The sequence below is a fragment of the Echiichthys vipera genome (assembly GCF_963691815.1).
Source record: "Echiichthys vipera genome assembly, chromosome: 3".
NCBI classification, from domain to species: domain Eukaryota; kingdom Metazoa; phylum Chordata; class Actinopteri; order Perciformes; family Trachinidae; genus Echiichthys; species Echiichthys vipera.
The window spans coordinates 27,649,691-27,666,716 of NC_139828.1; the positions used below are offsets into that span (position 1 = coordinate 27,649,691).

A 17,026-nucleotide genomic window follows, 5' to 3' on the forward strand; every position below is an offset into this window, starting at 1 on the left:
ATCTCAATTTATTTTTGCACTCAGTGCGCAACGTGGCTCATTGCATGAGTTCCCGGCGGACCCGCAATACTGACGCACAGGACGCAACATGAGAGAAATGAAACCCATGAGAAGCGAGATGAGTTGTTGCTGGGTTCAGTGGGCGGAAATTGGAGTTCTAAAGTTCAGACCAAAGTTTTGCAACGAGTTGAAACTTGCAACTACTTGCAGGTCTTCAACGTTCTAAAACCTGCGCGTTTAGACCAAGGAGACGAGACAAGACGGCGTATCACTTCCATAGCATTGCCTCTCTGTACTTCTGTTCTGACCTCCGCCTTTTAGGCTTTTTTTCGTAGCTGGAGATAATTTGTAGCATCATCAAATATGAATGAGGACAGAGATAGTGAGATGCTTGCTACAGCTGCATTTATATAGTGCAGGGTCAGTTCACACCGCTGCAACTTTGACCTGCAACGTTCCAAAACAGTTGCGTTGCAAATCTTTGGTCTGAACTGGGCTTTAGAAACGACCAAGTGGAAACATGGACAAGAGCACGGCAAGAGCTCTTCAGCCTCTGCTCCACCCCGATGCTGAACATGTTGCAGCTAACGTTAGCACAGACAACGCTCTTAGGAGGGACTGTCGTTAGTTGATGACTTATTGAATATACCGTACTAAGCACTGTTTTATTTTTTTATAATGTATTAAGTCATATATCAAAATCCAGTTAAATTGAAAAATGTTGCTACATGTGTCGAATATTGATATGCGATTAATTAATTACAAAGCCTCTAATTAATTAGATAAATCTTTTTTAATCGTGTCCCACCACTATAAAAAAAATTGAAAAATCAAGATTCCTCTGTGAAAAATAAATAAAGCCATAGTTGGAAAATGAAAGGAAACACCATAAAGAAAATAAATGTATGTTTAGTTATGTTGATGTCAGTAACAAAAATGTGTCAATTATTATCTTAAAAAATGTTTTTGCGATTACTGATAGGAACCAAATGGGAAGACTGAATTGTGTCTGTGTACATCATATGGACACACAAGCTTCTCACTGTTTCTTGCTAGAAAAGGTTATATGTCTCCGAGAGAAAGTCTGCTTAATTTTTGACAAAGCCCCCCCTGAAATAAATTTCACCAGCCAACACTGAGTAACATGTTTAAAGCCTGGTACGAAAAAAAACTGTTTTGGTCTCTATAGCTAATTTCACTATTCATGACAACTGTACAGTCGGTCATTTCTTTTTGTAACTCAGCCGTTCTAATTATATTAAGGCTTTAAGTGATGCATAATTAAGGGCAGCAAACTGTAGGCTTCTACCTCTACTCCCATTTTTGGATTAGCAGGGAGCGAAAACTTGATTTTGACTCGTCAGAAACCTATGGGTGACGTCACAGAGACAACGTCCATATTTTCCATATTTTATTTTGGTGTTGGCTATCAATGTCTAGGGTAAATGTTGAGGTAAAGCCATTGTAAAGTCTGGCCAACCAGCGTCTGAACTGCAGAATTAAATAATAAATACCAGTGTTAAATGGGTATAATGAGCCTAGTCAGTGCTCAGACATGGAGTTTAAAATATATCCACCTCTTCTCCATCTTAAACTTAAATGAGGTTTTTTACCAAGCTGTGAAAAAGGCCAATTGATTAAAAAAAAAAAAACTAGACTAAACTAAACTTTTCCTCAGTGTCGAACTCATGAGCAGAAGTACTCTACGTTGACTGGCGTGCTTTCAGAAGCCCCTCCTTCGTGTTACTCATTAACCCTCTGCAGGAATGTAAGTATTCACAGCACTCGAAGGAGGGTAAAATCCTCCTCTAATACGTTCAGCTTTATCTTCCACAATCTGAAAGGGAGGGATGACATTTTCACAGTGACACTGCCAGACACCAGGAAAAAGAACAAGGTACACTACTGCAAATCACTGTCATAAAAGTATGCAGTGTAGTGGCTACTGCCTGAATCTCTCATTTTAAATCCAAAATAGTTTTTTACATTGAATTTTTTGAAAACTTTTGCAGATCATTTCCCTTGAAATAACTTTCACTTAGTGCTGACCACTTATCTGTGTATGCGATCAGTTACCGTGTAGACTGTGGACACACAGCATAAATAACGCCATGTGACAAAGGCAATGATTCAAACCTGAATTTAGAGCAGCACAACGACGGAGCACAATCATGTAAACATCATATAAATGTCAAGTGTATATGATCTGTAGAGAAAGTGAGCTCCTGGCTGAGAAGCATATCCAGATGGTCTAGAAGTACTTCAACATATCAACATTGTGACATGCAACCAAGTGTTATCGGTGATACTTGTTAATTTAATATTGTTCCTGTCCATTCCTCAATGGACTGAAAATGAACAGAAAACCCTTTTGATGATTGTTAACTGAAATATTTGGATTTGGACTGTTGGTCAGATAAGACATCCATCTAAATGATGATACCTTGGACTCTGGGAAACTGGCAGTATTGAAAGTCTGATATTTTATAGACTAAAAGATGAGTGTTTTAAAAGATGAATACATCTGAAAAAAATACACTGATCAACTGATAATAAAAATAATTGAAAGTAGCGGCCCCCCGGGTGAACCTTGACTGTACTGCTCAGCAGCACTTCATCATGGCTACCAGATTTCTAGAAGATTGGAATACTCAGCGAAAAGGCGGGTAGAAGTGCTTGACAGACAATGAACTAGTTGAAACCTTGAAACTGTTGTGATTACGTTCCCATCCTCTTGTATGTTGTGTTTGTGCTAATGCCCTCCACTGCAAATCAAATTTCCCCACATGTTGCATTAGAGAAAACTGAGTTTCAGTAAAGTGAAAAGTAAATCCCTGTAGTTTTATCAAAATTAACATTACCAATGATCATTTCTCAACTTCTGAGGAGTGCCAATATCTTCTGAAAAAAAACTATGAAATTACTACTAAACGAAAATAAAAGTGTATATTTTGGTCAACATTCCTCAACCTTGATTTATCCAAATCCACTCCCCTGTGCAAACAAATTGATCTCAAACTAGAGGGCTGCTACCTAGAAGTCCATCTGGCATTTTCAGTTCAAGCGCATATGTGGTGTGACAGTGAGTTCACATGCAGTTTCTTCACACCAAACTTGCAGTACAGACCGCAGTCTCATCTCTGAGCTCTGACATTAAGGCAGGTCAGTGGGTCACCCAATCAAGCTCAGCAAGCAGCAGGGATTATCACTAACAGATGTTTCTCTGGGAGACAAATCTTCCAGTGTGTTTGTGAGAAGAAGGGGCGGGAGCGACACACAAGTGCAGGGTTTGAAAAGCAGCGATGAGGGAGGACTGCCCTTCTCATGCACAGAGGGCGGAGAAGAAAATACACAAAAACACAGGTAACCCAAATATCCAGCCTAATTTAAACCGAGGCTTGGGTGTACCTCGCATGACAGGTTTAGCACGGTTCATCAAACAGCAGTTGATACTCCCCAGCCACCAGTGAATGGCAGTGAGCTCTAGTACAACCTCCTACTGACAGCAGGGGTGTGTTGGGGCTTGTATTTGGCACAGTGGGATGCACATTGTTAAGGCTTTGCCACCAGGATATTTCGTGCTGAAGAATATACATTTTAAAGCTCTGCACACCAGTGACTACTTTAACAAGTCTATGAGAAGACATTCCAAAGATCAACAGGTTATTTGATGTGTTTGCTTTTGATGCTGACCTCTTTTTACTACCTGGCTTCAGGACACACCTGTGGACAGTTGGCCACAGCCTTTGTTGGCAGATAAACACTACACACTGGTAATCAGGATCAGGTGTTTTAGGGCCTGCTCACACTATCCTTCTGGCCGCGGCCAAAACCGGTTTTTCAGCTAAAGTCTAGCACCTTTAAGTAGTGTGCGCGCACCCGCTCCACGCTCAACTGGGGCCAGCTGGCCCTCCACGGCCCGCTTGAAATAGGTGGGCTTTAGCGGAGCCGTTTGCACATGTACGAGCACGAGCGTGCGCACGTGTACGCGCACGAGCACGATGCCTACGGCGGTTCTGACGTCATTTATGTGCGCATGTTCGGACATAGAAAATAGAAGGACGGACCATGCGCCGACATTTACAACAACAACAATGGCGACTATAGGCGCTTAGAGGAGGAGCGCAGCAGGCTGGACAAAAGAAACACTTAACGCCTATATCACCACTCAGCCCCTGAAAGACCGCGCGCATTTTATAAACAAAGCGACGCATCGCGATGACGTCTATCAATGCGTGTGACGTGTTACGACGTGACACGTCACACGCATACGTGATGACGTGATGACGTACGGACAAGCAAAAAGCATGGGCCGGGGCCGAGGCCGGGGCAGTGTGAGCACAAACGGGGCTGGGGCGCGGGGGGGAGAGGGAGGGGGGACAAGTACCCTAAAGTCCGGGTCTCGGCCCGGGAGGATAGTGTGAGCAGGCCCTTAGTGTGCCTTCTGCTCAGGTCATCTGTATTACCCAGTAAGTGTTGTTTCCCTCAAAAAATAGATAGATGGGACCTCCTCGAGTGGCAGCCAATGACTCACAGCAGCAAAGTAAAACCAGAAGAGTAACAACAGGAGAGATCAGAGCATGTGAAACGAGTCTTTCCAATCCTGCTCCCTCCAATACACACAGTGACTTTTTTTTAAATCCTCAACTATATTAGTCTGATATAACTTTATCTCAAACTAATAACAAGAAATAATATTTAAAAAGGACTATGAAACACCAGTATCTTTCCTTTTGAGTCTCATCAAGTCCATCTTTATACTAACAGTTAAAGCAGCGGTAACATTACAAATGAGTAGCACGAGTTTCATCATTCACAACTGACAAATTCAAAGATTCTGATAGAGGGCAGTGGTTGAAATTCCAAACTTTCAGCAGGACTTCACTCCTGTGTGTGTCCCCTCCCCCATCACCCCAGCTCAAACTTTGTACTAGCCATGACTACTCCCTCTGAACTGCTCTTTTAACACCAGAGGCTGCCCCTCTGTGCCCCCCCAACCCACTTGGTTGTCAACCTGGCTATTTATGTGCTTGTTTGCTAACACTAAAGCAAAGCCTGCCCGGATTCCCTCCCACCAATGCCCTGACTGTACTGCATTTTCACACAACTAGGTTCTACGTCCCACACTCAGCCTTTTTTGCAAGTTCTGAACTGGAAGTATTGGCCAGCAAAGGGGACTGGCTGTGCTGGATAAAAGGAGCCTGTGTTTCCCTGCCCTGTTGGCCCTGCCTCCCTGTCCAGAAACCACAAGGCTGAGCTTTCTCCTGTGCTGACTGTGGGAGGGGCTTGTGGACAAGAGCCATGCGAGCAAATGTCTGCTGCTGCTGATGATGACCATGCTAGGTACCTGCAGCAGATGAAGGCCAAAGATCAAAGCACACAAGCTCTGATCTGATTTGTCTGTGGTAATTCCACACTAAAAACATTATATAGCCATAAATACACATATTCAAATCACACCATATGTCCATACCATTCTCCATAATATCATGATGAAGTCTGAAATGCATTACAGGTTCAAAAGTATAAAGCATGACAAAGCCAGGACCAGGTGTGTCCCACTTGTGTCTGTGTGTAAGAGAGCAACACATTTTGGACACGAGTGTGTTTGTGCTCCATTACACAGTGTACAGTGAGAGTGTCAGCTAATGGCAGATCATAAAAACTTTACACAAATGTATAAGACAGCTGAGCAATCAAAATGCCAAAATGAGGGGAGGCAGTTGCTTGAAGGCCACAACCATTTCAAACATTCACCACAGCAATTTTCTATCTATTTTTGCATACGATATGGGTGAGGAAAAACTACAATTACAATGTAGGAAAAGTAAGGCTACTTCATTCATTTTTCTTTATAGGGATGGAGGTCATAAATACAAATAATAATGATATAGCACACTTGCAGTTCTTTTTTGGTGCAAATTAAACACAAGTCATGTATTTGACGTACATCTCTGCAGCCACTCTGGACATAGATAAATACTATTCTCCCAACAGCCCACGACCCCTCAGTATGAATGAACAGCAATATTAAGCAATGTTGGGCAGTGGTGAACAACAGAGCCTCTCAGAGGCCATCTTGTTCTCAGCAAACTGCAGTCTGCTTGACAACCGGATTGCCGTCATTCCCCTTTTGCAGTCATGTATTTCTGTCTCCCACCTATCAACACCATGTCCGGAGCTTACTTTGAACTCTCCAGGCCAAGTTCAGGTGTCTCTCAATACTAAATATCCTTCTAAAACCTCTTCTTTTCCTCTAGCCTGAGCAGCACAGGGACTCACTTCCATACAAATTAAACTTGTGTCTGTCACATTCTATTAGCTTAAGACTTTGAGACAACATATGGTGCATAAGATTATGAAATGTCTGTCTCAGCAGTGCCCCCAAACTACATCTGTCAGAACCGTTACTGTTGTGGCTACACAAGGATTTAGGACAGAGTAGTTACACAACTTAAATACACTAACATACTATACTAGAATTAGTAGCTCATCAGGTAGTTGTGTAGTGCAAATTAAAGCTCCTCCCTTGAATAGTTGTTGACTTGGGTGATTATTCCTTGCAGAGGCTCTACTTTGATATTTACCTCCCACAGAAAAGACAGGAAACTGGCTCTGATATAGCGGCTTCCTTATTGCTTCCTATTTGCCTTCTGAATGACTCCAGCAGCAACTTGGCAAGTAAACACGGGAAAGCACTTTAACAAGGGGGGGGGATCTAAAAGTTTGCTCAAACCAACTGCCAATCTTTAAAATGGATTAACGTGTCTGTAAAGTAATTAAAACACAACAGCAACCCTTCTTGTTTACAAAGCCCCTTATATTAAATTATAGGTCACAACTTCAAAATTTCAGTATAATTTGTTTTGCGCTATAGGCTTCTTCGTTGCTTTAAAATTGATAAATACTTTTAGTTGTGGTTGCAGCGAGGATGGCAGAGCAAGAAAACCCACATTTTGGAAACCCTGTACAGTCTGCCAATTCCATCACCCTTTTTTAAGCTAGATTGATTAAATTAAACCTGACTAACTGGGGGTAGAACATGTAACTGTGAAGCTTCCAGCATCCTCCACACTAAGGGATACACAGGCTGATGATTCAAAAATAACCATAAATACTATATGTAAACATGCTCAAGCTTGAGTCCTGGATGGCCATATTATTTACTACCTTGCTAGACAAGGTTCAGAACTGAAAGTATTAAACTACTAGAACTTGGACCTTGAGCAAAAATTGCAGCCAATAAACTAAAAAGTTTCCTGGTGAGTTACACGAAGTTACCCGAATAAGAAGCCTTAAGAAGGAAGGGATTTCAGCACCAAAGCCATGTGGCAGCTGTCACCAACCCAAGCCACACGCACCCATGGTAGCCCTGGACTATAAGGTCAGATGTAGCCTGCTGTGTAAAAGGCTGCACGAACTTATCACAGTGTAAATAAAAGAGCATTTACAAAAACACAATGAGACTTTGCAGCAGTTGAGGAGAAACTTACGTCAATATCAAAGAACTCCTGGGAGTCGTCCAGCCCCTGCACACGGATTTGTAGTCCACCTCGCCCGTAGCTTTTGCTCCCACTGACCATGTTGCCACTGAGGCTCTGGCCCGGCTCCAACGTGCTGATGCCAGCATTGAACTGGGCTCCCAGCCTTATGCCAGGGGTCTGCAGGACCCGGTATGAACCCTCAATGTCCCCCATTACTGCTCAGCGCAGTTCCCCCCACCTCACTCCTGCAAACACAAGGAGAACAGAAATCATCACCCTCGTTGGGGAAAAATGCAAACCATGACCCCCTCAGCGGTTAAAGCACGGTCTTATTTCATCTGGGGTGAGTATGAAACTTTGAGTGCTGCAGGTAGACTTCAGGAGATTAATGGTTCAGCAGTCTCTGCACGTTTCGTTCCAGAAAGTAGCCCGTCCGTCTGCCTGGAGCTGTTTACATGTGAGGCTCATTCAGAATAAGTGTAACACACGGAGTTGACTTATCTGAGAACAACAGCTAATAAAGCCTCCACCCGAGCTCTAGCATTCAACGAGAGTGCAGCGTGACGCCTAACTAGCAAAGATGACCCAAAAGTACAACAAGAAACGACGGCGTTTATTGGCGTTCGTTGCGTGAGGGCCTAAGTGGGTCAGCAAGACTTGACTGTTGTAGTTACACACAGTTTCTAAAGCGAGAAAAACAACGCAACCATGTCCACGGACTGCACGGCGCTCAAAACAGTTTTAAATGAGGTTTAGCGTAATTTGCTTTTTGGGAAAATGGACCTCAGTGGATAGGTAACGTTAGGAGTCTACCGACGAGAAGCCAAACGAAGCGCTGAAACCCTCAACCGAGTATATTATCTGAAAAAGTCGTCATATCTAAATGTGATAATACGACCCCCAAGTAGCATTCAACTTACCGTTTTTTCCGTATCCAAAGTAAATGCTAAAAGTTTGTCCCACCGAGAAGGACTCTACTCCAGTCCATGACCGTCGTCGTCCAACGGAGTGCGTACTCAGACCGCTGTGTGATTGGCTAAATCAGTCCCAGTCGTCCTACCATTGGTTTAAATATGGCCGAGGATTGTAGGCTGGGGAGCGAAGATTTGCCTGCCTTTACTTTAAATAGTCTTGATGGATGGAGAATAAACGTGTCCGCCTGAATTACATGTTGTAGCTTTTTAATAAAGCCGAGTACATGTTTCTGGTCACGTGGCTACGGGCGTTTAGTCTGCAGGTCGACGGTTGTCAACGCCCAGAGGAAATAAAAAGGATTCTTTTATCTGAAATGACTCACAGAGTGAAACCGCTTTTATTTAAGTTTGGGCTCAAATCTGACCCGTAGATACAACTAAATACATGCGGGTGTCTATTTAACCTCCCAAAGAATAGCTACAAATTTAGTCACACATTTCTCGGAACACATTAGGTAACGTGTGTGTGTGTGTGTGTGTGTGTGTGTGTGTGTGTGTGTGTGTGTGTGTGTGTGCGCGCGCGCGTGTGTACTACACTGCTCCCGAGTCTATAATGGAGCTAAACGCTTCAGAGCTTGATTACATCAGTCATAATGACTTTGTTGTATAGTTTGCACTTCGGTCCGTTGTTGTGTAGGAGAGTCAGAGTCAGACTGAAGTAATATCATGAGGAAAGAAGAAAAGGTCACTTTCTGACATTGTAATAGAGCTCCCCCTACTGTTTTTATACAAGAACAAGGTACATGCCAAATAACAATCTCAGATACAGGGTAATAGACTACATGTAGCAGACAGATCTGTTTCGTACATAATCATAATAGATAGGTATACTTGTATTTTTTTTAACATGCAGCAGAGATTAAAATGAGAAAATAAAGTATTTATTCCTGATTTATTCTGAAATACTGTTTTTATATCGTTCAGAATTGCATCCATTATCAGCTGTGGCTATATCCCTTCTGTACTAGCCCCTTTTATTTTTTATCTCCAAGGCACTTCAACTATAAAACTTTATTTTGTGAGAAACAAACAACAGAGTGCATAATTAGAGAATACTTTTAGATACCTCCCAGTTATTAGTGTAAATCTGGCACCTGGTGACGATTTACTTCATTGTTGGACACACAATGACACACAGTGCTTATGGAAAGTAATTATACCCTTTTGAAAGAGTCACTTTTTTAATTTTACAGCCTGAAACCATACATAAAACATTTTAAAAATTTCTGAAATATATTTTTTTATAACAAACTAGAATAGCAGGGTTGGAAAAGTGATCAGTCCCCAGATTTAATACTTTCTGGAATTGCTCACCAGTTCAGTGCTGAACAGGGCAATGATCTGTCTCAGCACACAGTGTCTGTCTGTGACTGAAAGCCCACTCTGCATGGACCAAAGGGAGCGCGTTTAATTTATTTGATTTGTCTGATGGGAAACATTATGTTTGGGGTAAGACTGGGGAAAGACTGAACCCCAAGTGTGTAAAGAAGTCAGTTCAATCTGGAGGAGGAAGTGTCATGGTTTGGGGGATGTTTTCTGCAGCAGGAGTTGGGCCTCTTGTTCAGCTACATAGCAGGTGAATGCAAATGTTTATGTGAACCTCCTTCAGCAACCTGCAATACCTTCACTGCAATTGTCTCCCAATCAACCCACAATTCTCATAAAAGACAATGCCTCACTGTAAAATGGGTCATGCAGTTCCTTGAAGCTAAGAATATTGAAACAATGAAATGCCCAGAGTCCAGATCTAAACCCCATAGAGAATCTCTGGAAAATCCTTGATAACAAAGTAATGTCTAAGAAACCCACTCCAGTTAGTGAACTGTGGAAGAGAGTGAGTCAGAACGGACCCAGATCAACCCAGAGCAGTGTGAGAAACTAGTGATGTCCTGTGGGCGCAGATGTGCTGAAGTCATTCAAAGCTGTGGCCTCTACACTTTCTGTTCATTTTTGAATCCTACAGAAGAAAACATTGTTTAAATCTTCTCTTCTGACACAATGGTTACTGTTCTCTCATTTTGATCACTGTTTTTTCACAAACGTTTTTGTTTAAGCGCCCTGGTTATTTAAAAAAGCATGCTTGTAGAGCAGTGGTACAGACACAGAAAATATTCTATAAATTCTGGACATTAAAAAAACAGTATTTCAGAATAAATCAAGAATGAATACTTAGTTCTCTAATTTTGATCTCCACTGTATGTTGCTTGACTATATCACAGGGCTGTCTATCTGCTTAACTTACAGAGAAAGTGCTCATCCATTTTCTGCCAGTTGATAGATGATCATTTGATGCACTTCTCAAAATTGACTTATGTGTCATGGACTTTGTCTCCAACTGAATGAAGTTATTATGGTTGGCCTTCACGCACGGGAGGATTATGAGACAATGGAGCAAACTCATGCAAAAGGTCCCACTGTTTTTCCCATAGGTGCAAGACCCAGACTGTGATGCATTTGCCTCTTGTTGTTTTTTTGCATTTCTCTGTGGTCTTTTGAGTCTCTTTGTGGTTATTTTGTGTCTCTTCACAGTTGCTTTGTGTCTATTTGTAGTAGTAGTATTTTTCTGTGTGGTTATTTTGCATCTCTTCCAGGTTATGAGTCCTTTCGAGTAACCTTTGCAGGTAAAGGTCGGGGGGCCCTGTGCCTGGTAGGCCCGTTCAGTTATCCATTCATGTCAGCACGTTGTTGCTTCTGTTTGTTGTTTTTTTTTCATTTAGTTGATTTTTCTCATTCTTTAATCTGCGGTTGATGTAAAGCATGCAGAAGTATAAAGATGGTACCTAATCATAGTGTCTTTTTGTGTCACTGTGGTGTTTTTGTGTTGTGTCACTTTGTGTAGTGTTTTTTTGTCACTTTTTGGTCTTTTGTGTCTCTTTGTAGTCATTTTGTGTCTCTTTGTAGTCTTTTTGTATCTCTTTGTGGTCATTTTGTGTCTCTTTGTAGTCTATTTGTATCTCTTTTTGGTCACTTTGTGTCTCTTTGTAGTCTTTTTGTATCTCTTTGTAGTCTTTTTGTATCTCTTTTTGGTCATTTTGTGTCTCTTTGTAGTCTTTTTGTATCTCTTTGTAGTCTTTTTGTATCTCTTTTTGGTCATTTTGTGTCTTTTTGTAGTCTTTTTGTATCTCTTTGTAGTCTTTTTGTATCTCTTTTTGGTCATTTTGTGTCTCTTTGTAGTCTTTTTGTATCTCTTTGTCGTCCTTTGTATCTCTTTGTCGTCCTTTGTATCTCGTTGTAGTCTATTTGTATCTCTTTGTGGTCATTTTGTGTCTCTAGTGGTCTTTTATGTCTCTTTTATGTCACTGTCTCTTTGTGGTCTTTTTGTATCTCTTTGTGGTCTTTTGTGTCTCTTTGTGGTCTTTTATGTCCTTTTGTGGTCTTTTTTGAATCGCTTTGTGGTCATTTTGTGTCTGTTTGTGGTCTTATTGTGTTGTGTCACTTTTTTGTACTTTTGTGTCTCTTTGTAGTCATTTTGTGTCTCATTTTGGTCATTTTGTGTCTCTTTGTAGTCTATTTAGAATAGAATAGAATAGAATAGCCTTTATTGTCATTGCATTTGCATACAACGAAATTGGAGTGCTACTCCCCCTTGGTACATTTTGAGAAAAATAATATATAATAAAACAATAGCAAAGTATAATATAAGCAATAAACACACAATATAGTATAAACAATATAATAATGTGAACGGTATAAACAGGTGGGAACAGTATAAACAGATGGGAACAGTATAAACAGATAGGGAACAGTATAAACAGATGGGTGGAGAACAGACACTATACTAAAATAAAATATGTATATTTAGGGTGGAGCATGTTATTATTGTTATTATTTGTATCTATTTGTAGTCATTTGTATCTCTTTGTAGTCTTTTTGTATCTCTTTGTGGTCATTTTGTAGTCTTTTTGTATCTCTTTTTGGTCCTTTGTATCTCTTTGTAGTCTTTTTTATCTCTTTGTGGTCATTTTGTGTCTCTTTGTAGTCTTTTTGTATCTCTTTGTGGTCATTTTGTGTCTCTTTGTAGTCTTTTTTATCTCTTTGTGGTCATTTTGTGTCTCTTTGTAGTCTTTTTTATCTCTTTGTGGTCATTTTGTGTCTCTAGTAGTCTTTTATGTCTCTTGTGTCACTGTCTCTATGTGGTCTTTTTGTATCTCTTTGTGGTCTTTTGTGTCTCTTTGTGGTCATTTTGTGTCTCTTTGTAGTCTTTTTGTATCTCTTTGTGGTCATTTTGTGTCTTTTTGTAGTCTTTTGTATCTCTTTGTGGTCATTTTGTGTCTCTTTGTAGTCTTTTTGTATCTCTTTGTGGTCATTCTGTGTCTCTTTGTAGTCTTTTTGTATCTCTTTGTGGTAATTTTGTGTCTCTTTGTAGTCTTTTTGTATCTCTTTGTGGTCATTTTGTGTCTCTTTGTAGTCTTTTTGTATCTCTTTGTGGTCTTTTGTGTCTCTTTGTGGTCTTTTATGTCCTTCTGTGGTCTTTTTGTATCGCTTTGTGGTCATTTTGTGTCTGTTTGTGGTCTTATTGTGTTGTGTCACTTTTTTGTACTTTTGTGTCTCTTTGTAGTCATTTTGTGTCTCTATTTGGTCATTTTGTGTCTCTTTGTAGTCTATTTGTATCTATTTGTAGTCATTTGTATCTCTTTGTAGTCTTTTTGTATCTCTTTGTGGTCCTTGTGGTCCTTTGTATCTCTTTGTAGTCTTTTTGTATCTCTTTGTGGTCATTTTGTGTCTTTTTGTAGTCTTTTTGTATCTCTTTGTGGTCCTTTTGTGTCTCTTTGTAGTCTTTTTTTATCTCTTTGTGGTCATTTAGTGTCTCTTTGTAGTCTTTTTGTATCTCTTTGTGGTCATTTTGTGTCTCTAGTGGTCTTTTATGTCTCTTGTGTCACTGTCTCTTTTTGGTCTATTTGTATCTCTTTGTGGTCACTTTGTGTCTCTTTGTGGTCTTTTATGTCCTTTTGTGGTCTTTTTGTATTTCTTTGTGGTCATTTTGTGTCTGTTTGTGGTCTTATTGTGTTGTGTCACTTTGTGGTCTTTTGTGTCTCTCTGTGCTTATGTGGCCTTCTTTTCATTTAGCTATTTTTTCTCATTCTTTAATCTGCTGTAGATGTAAAGCATGCAGGAGAAATATAAATCATATATTATCATAGCGTCTGCACTGTTTTCATGCTGTCTTTTGATCTGCGTACATTATCTTCAAAGAGTCCTGGACCTTCTCACAGTGCCCACATATGATGCAATTAGTCTGGTGTGTTTCAGTCATGATGTCAACGTTTGTTCATATATAGGCTGCACAGTATAACAGCAAAATGGGTAATGTAAAACATGCCAGCACAATAGTCTTGTTTACCATCTTTTGCTGTCCCTGTGTCAGAAAGGGCTCAGTATGTTATGTTATGAGGCTGTGGACTGGTAATAATAAATGCATTTACATTAAATATAAGTTGCTTAGCTCTAAAATGGTTTTATCTAAGACTTGGTATGATAAACTTGACTAAACTTGAGTATTTTCAAGGCTATTATTGTGGATTTTGTTCACCCTCTGTTTATCTCCTCAGTATTACTGTATGATGCCCTCCATGACTTTTGCATTATAAAGAAAATTGCTTCTTTTCCGTATGTTATGATCGATCAATATTGAATGAGTTATTATATTATCCGAACACATACATTTGAGCAATCTCAATGTCCTTCAGAATCAGAATCAGAAATACTTTATTAAAAAGAAATTGTTACACAACTCAAGATCTACAAACAACAAATATTATACAGACTAAACATATATTAGAAAAGACTCAAATTTGAATTTACAGAAATTAATATTTACAGTAGTGACGTATATACATGATCAAAGATCGTCTGTGGTTGAGTATGAATTACAGAGACTCTCCAAGGGATACATTGTATAGTTTAAAGACCACAGGCAGGAAAGATTTCCTGGGGCGCGCTGTGGTGCATCTGGGTGGAGGAGTCTTCTGCTGAAGGTGCTCCTCTGCTGGGCCAGTGTGTCATAGAGAGGGTAGGAGACATTGTCCAGGATAGACTGGAGCCTGGACAGCATCCTCCTCTCTGCCACGGTCCTTAGGGTGTCCAGCTTATATTTCTTCTGGAGCTTTCCGCCTCATCCATGGCCCTCATTGCTTTAAAACTGAGCAAACTCCCTCTGCTGACGAAGGCAATAAAAGGCATTTTAAAGTTCCAGAAGAAATCTCAGTGGAAATTTGTAAGAAGAATTTCATGAAATTGGTTTAATTTCAATCAAACAGGCTTTGAAATGTGAAAATATGCTATTAATTGGAAATTGCACCCGCCTAAGGAATGTGTACTAACAGCCTCATGTAGAGCTGGGTGATGTGAACATATACAGTATATCATCAAAGCGATAAAACAATGTCTAACATACACTGAATAAAAATATAAACGCAACACTTTTGTTTTTGATCCAATTTTTCATGAGCTGAAATCAAAGACTTTAGACTTTTCTATGTACACAAAAGGCCTGTCTCTCAAATTCTGTTCACAAATGTGTTTAAATCTGTGTTAGTGAGCACTTCTCCATAGCTGAGATAATCTATTCACCTGATAGGTGTGGCATATTAAGATGCTGAATAGACAGCATGATTACTGGGGGTCAAAAAACTAATGTCAGTATCACCAACATTTGCCTCACACATGCAACACATCTCCTTCACATAGATTTGATCAGATTGTTCTTTGAGGCCTGTGGAATGTTGGTTCACTCCTCAACGGCTGTACCAAGTTTCTGGATATTGGCAGGAACTGGGCCGCTGTATACGCTGATCCAGAGCATCTCAAACATGTTCAATGGGGGACATGTCCAGTGAGTATGCAGGCCATTAAAGAACTGGGATGTTATCCGCTTCCAGAAATTGTGTACACATCCTTGCAACATGGGCCTGTACATTAGCATGGTAGTGAATAAATGGCACAGTGATGGGCCTCAGGATCTCAATAGGCATCTCTGTGCATTCAAAATAATAAAATGCACTTGTGTTCGTTGTCCATAACATATGCCTGCCCATACCATAACCCCACCGTCACCATGGGCCTTTTTTCACAACGTTGACACCAGCAAACTGCTCACCCACATGACGGTATACACGCTGTCTGCAATCTGCCCTGAACAGTGAAAACACTTCTCCAAAGTGCCATACACCAATGCAGGTGAGCATTTGCCCACCCAAGTCAGTTACCACAACAAACTTCAGTCAGGTCAAAGGCCAGGTGAGAACGACGAGCGAGCAGATGAGCTTCCCTGAGACTGTTTCTGACCATTTGTGCAGAATTTCCTTGGTTATGCAAACCAATTGTTCCATCAGCTGTCCAGGTGGCTGGTCTCAGATGATCTTGCATGTAAAGATGCCGGATGTTGAGGTCTTTGCCTGACATTGTTGCGCATGGTCTACGGTTGTGGGGCCTGTTGGGTGTACAGCCAAATTCTCAGAAAGGACTTTGGAGACAGCTTATGGCAAAGAAATGAACATTCAATTCATGGTCAACAGTTCTGCTGGACATTCCTGCAGTCAGCATATCAATGCCACGCTCACTCAAAACTTGTGGCATTGTGCTGTGTGATAAAACTGCACATTTGAGAGTGGCCTTTTATTCCTCAGACACACCTGTGCAATAATAATGCTGTCTAATCAGCATCTTAATATGCCACACCTATCGGGTGGATGGATTATCAAAGGACAAGTGCTTACTAGCACAGATTTAAACACATTTGTGAACAGAATTTGAGAGAAATAGGCTTTTTGTGTACATAAAAAAGTATAAAGTAGTATTTTCAACTCATGAAAAACTGGAGCAGAAACAAAAGTGTTGCATTTACATTTTTGTTCAGTGCATATACAGTTTTTTGTATTGTTTCTAGTACAATGTTGAAAAACCTGCATTATAGCAATATTTAAGTAATTTAGATGACGTTTACTGATCCTTGTACAGTATGTTCCTTTTGCACTATCGTTCTTAATCAAATGAGAAAATACTCATGTACTTTACCATGTGGTTATTTCATATTGGCTATTTCATGAATAACCAGAAAACATGCTATATTGCACATGCAGTGTCGTGATATATATATATATATATATAATTATAAAGCTTCTAAGAAATGACCTTTATCAAGAGAAGATTTCGGCCTTCACTCAGGCCCAGTCTTGTGTTATGTTACACATATTACTGTGTAAAAATCAGTTTCATACAGTGATGTTTACAGGTTTTAATGAGAAATAAGTAGATCTCAGTAGGCCTATTAGTCAATAACCTTTACCCACAGACGATACAGGGAGAACAAATATGGGATTAGTGTTCTACTCTAATTTTTGTTTGAGAATCAGGGGTTCATATTTGCGTTAGAATTGTTTCTTCTGCTCGAGGACATCGATTGCTTTTACTTGTCTGCTCAGAATAGACTCGTGTTCTGAGTCAACTGGTCTTTTGTGTGTGCTCGAAACAAAACATTTTATCTTACATATTATATCCATACGCCACCGAAGCTCAGAAGTTGAACAAGAGTCTGTCACTCCTGGAAATGAAAATAAATTATTTGTAATC

At 40.3% G+C, this 17,026-nt stretch overlaps 1 protein-coding gene across 4 annotated transcripts in view; it reads right to left on the reverse strand.

Annotated features, from left to right (window-relative positions):
• Positions 1 to 8,655, reverse strand: part of farp2 (FERM, RhoGEF and pleckstrin domain protein 2) — a 33,224-nt gene extending 24,569 nt beyond the window's left edge. For all 4 annotated transcript variants that reach the window (XR_014593849.1, XM_083940599.1, XM_083940598.1 and 1 more), the window contains exons 1-2: positions 8,405 to 8,655; positions 7,494 to 7,729 (exon numbers count right to left, since the gene is read on the reverse strand). Coding sequence is in view for 3 of the 4 variants with exons in the window: in XM_083940599.1 (XP_083796725.1) it covers positions 7,494 to 7,697 (204 nt within the window). In the remaining variant the exon portion in view is untranslated. The remainder of the gene's footprint in view (positions 1 to 7,493; positions 7,730 to 8,404) is intronic.
• Positions 8,656 to 17,026: the final 8,371 nt, after the last annotated feature.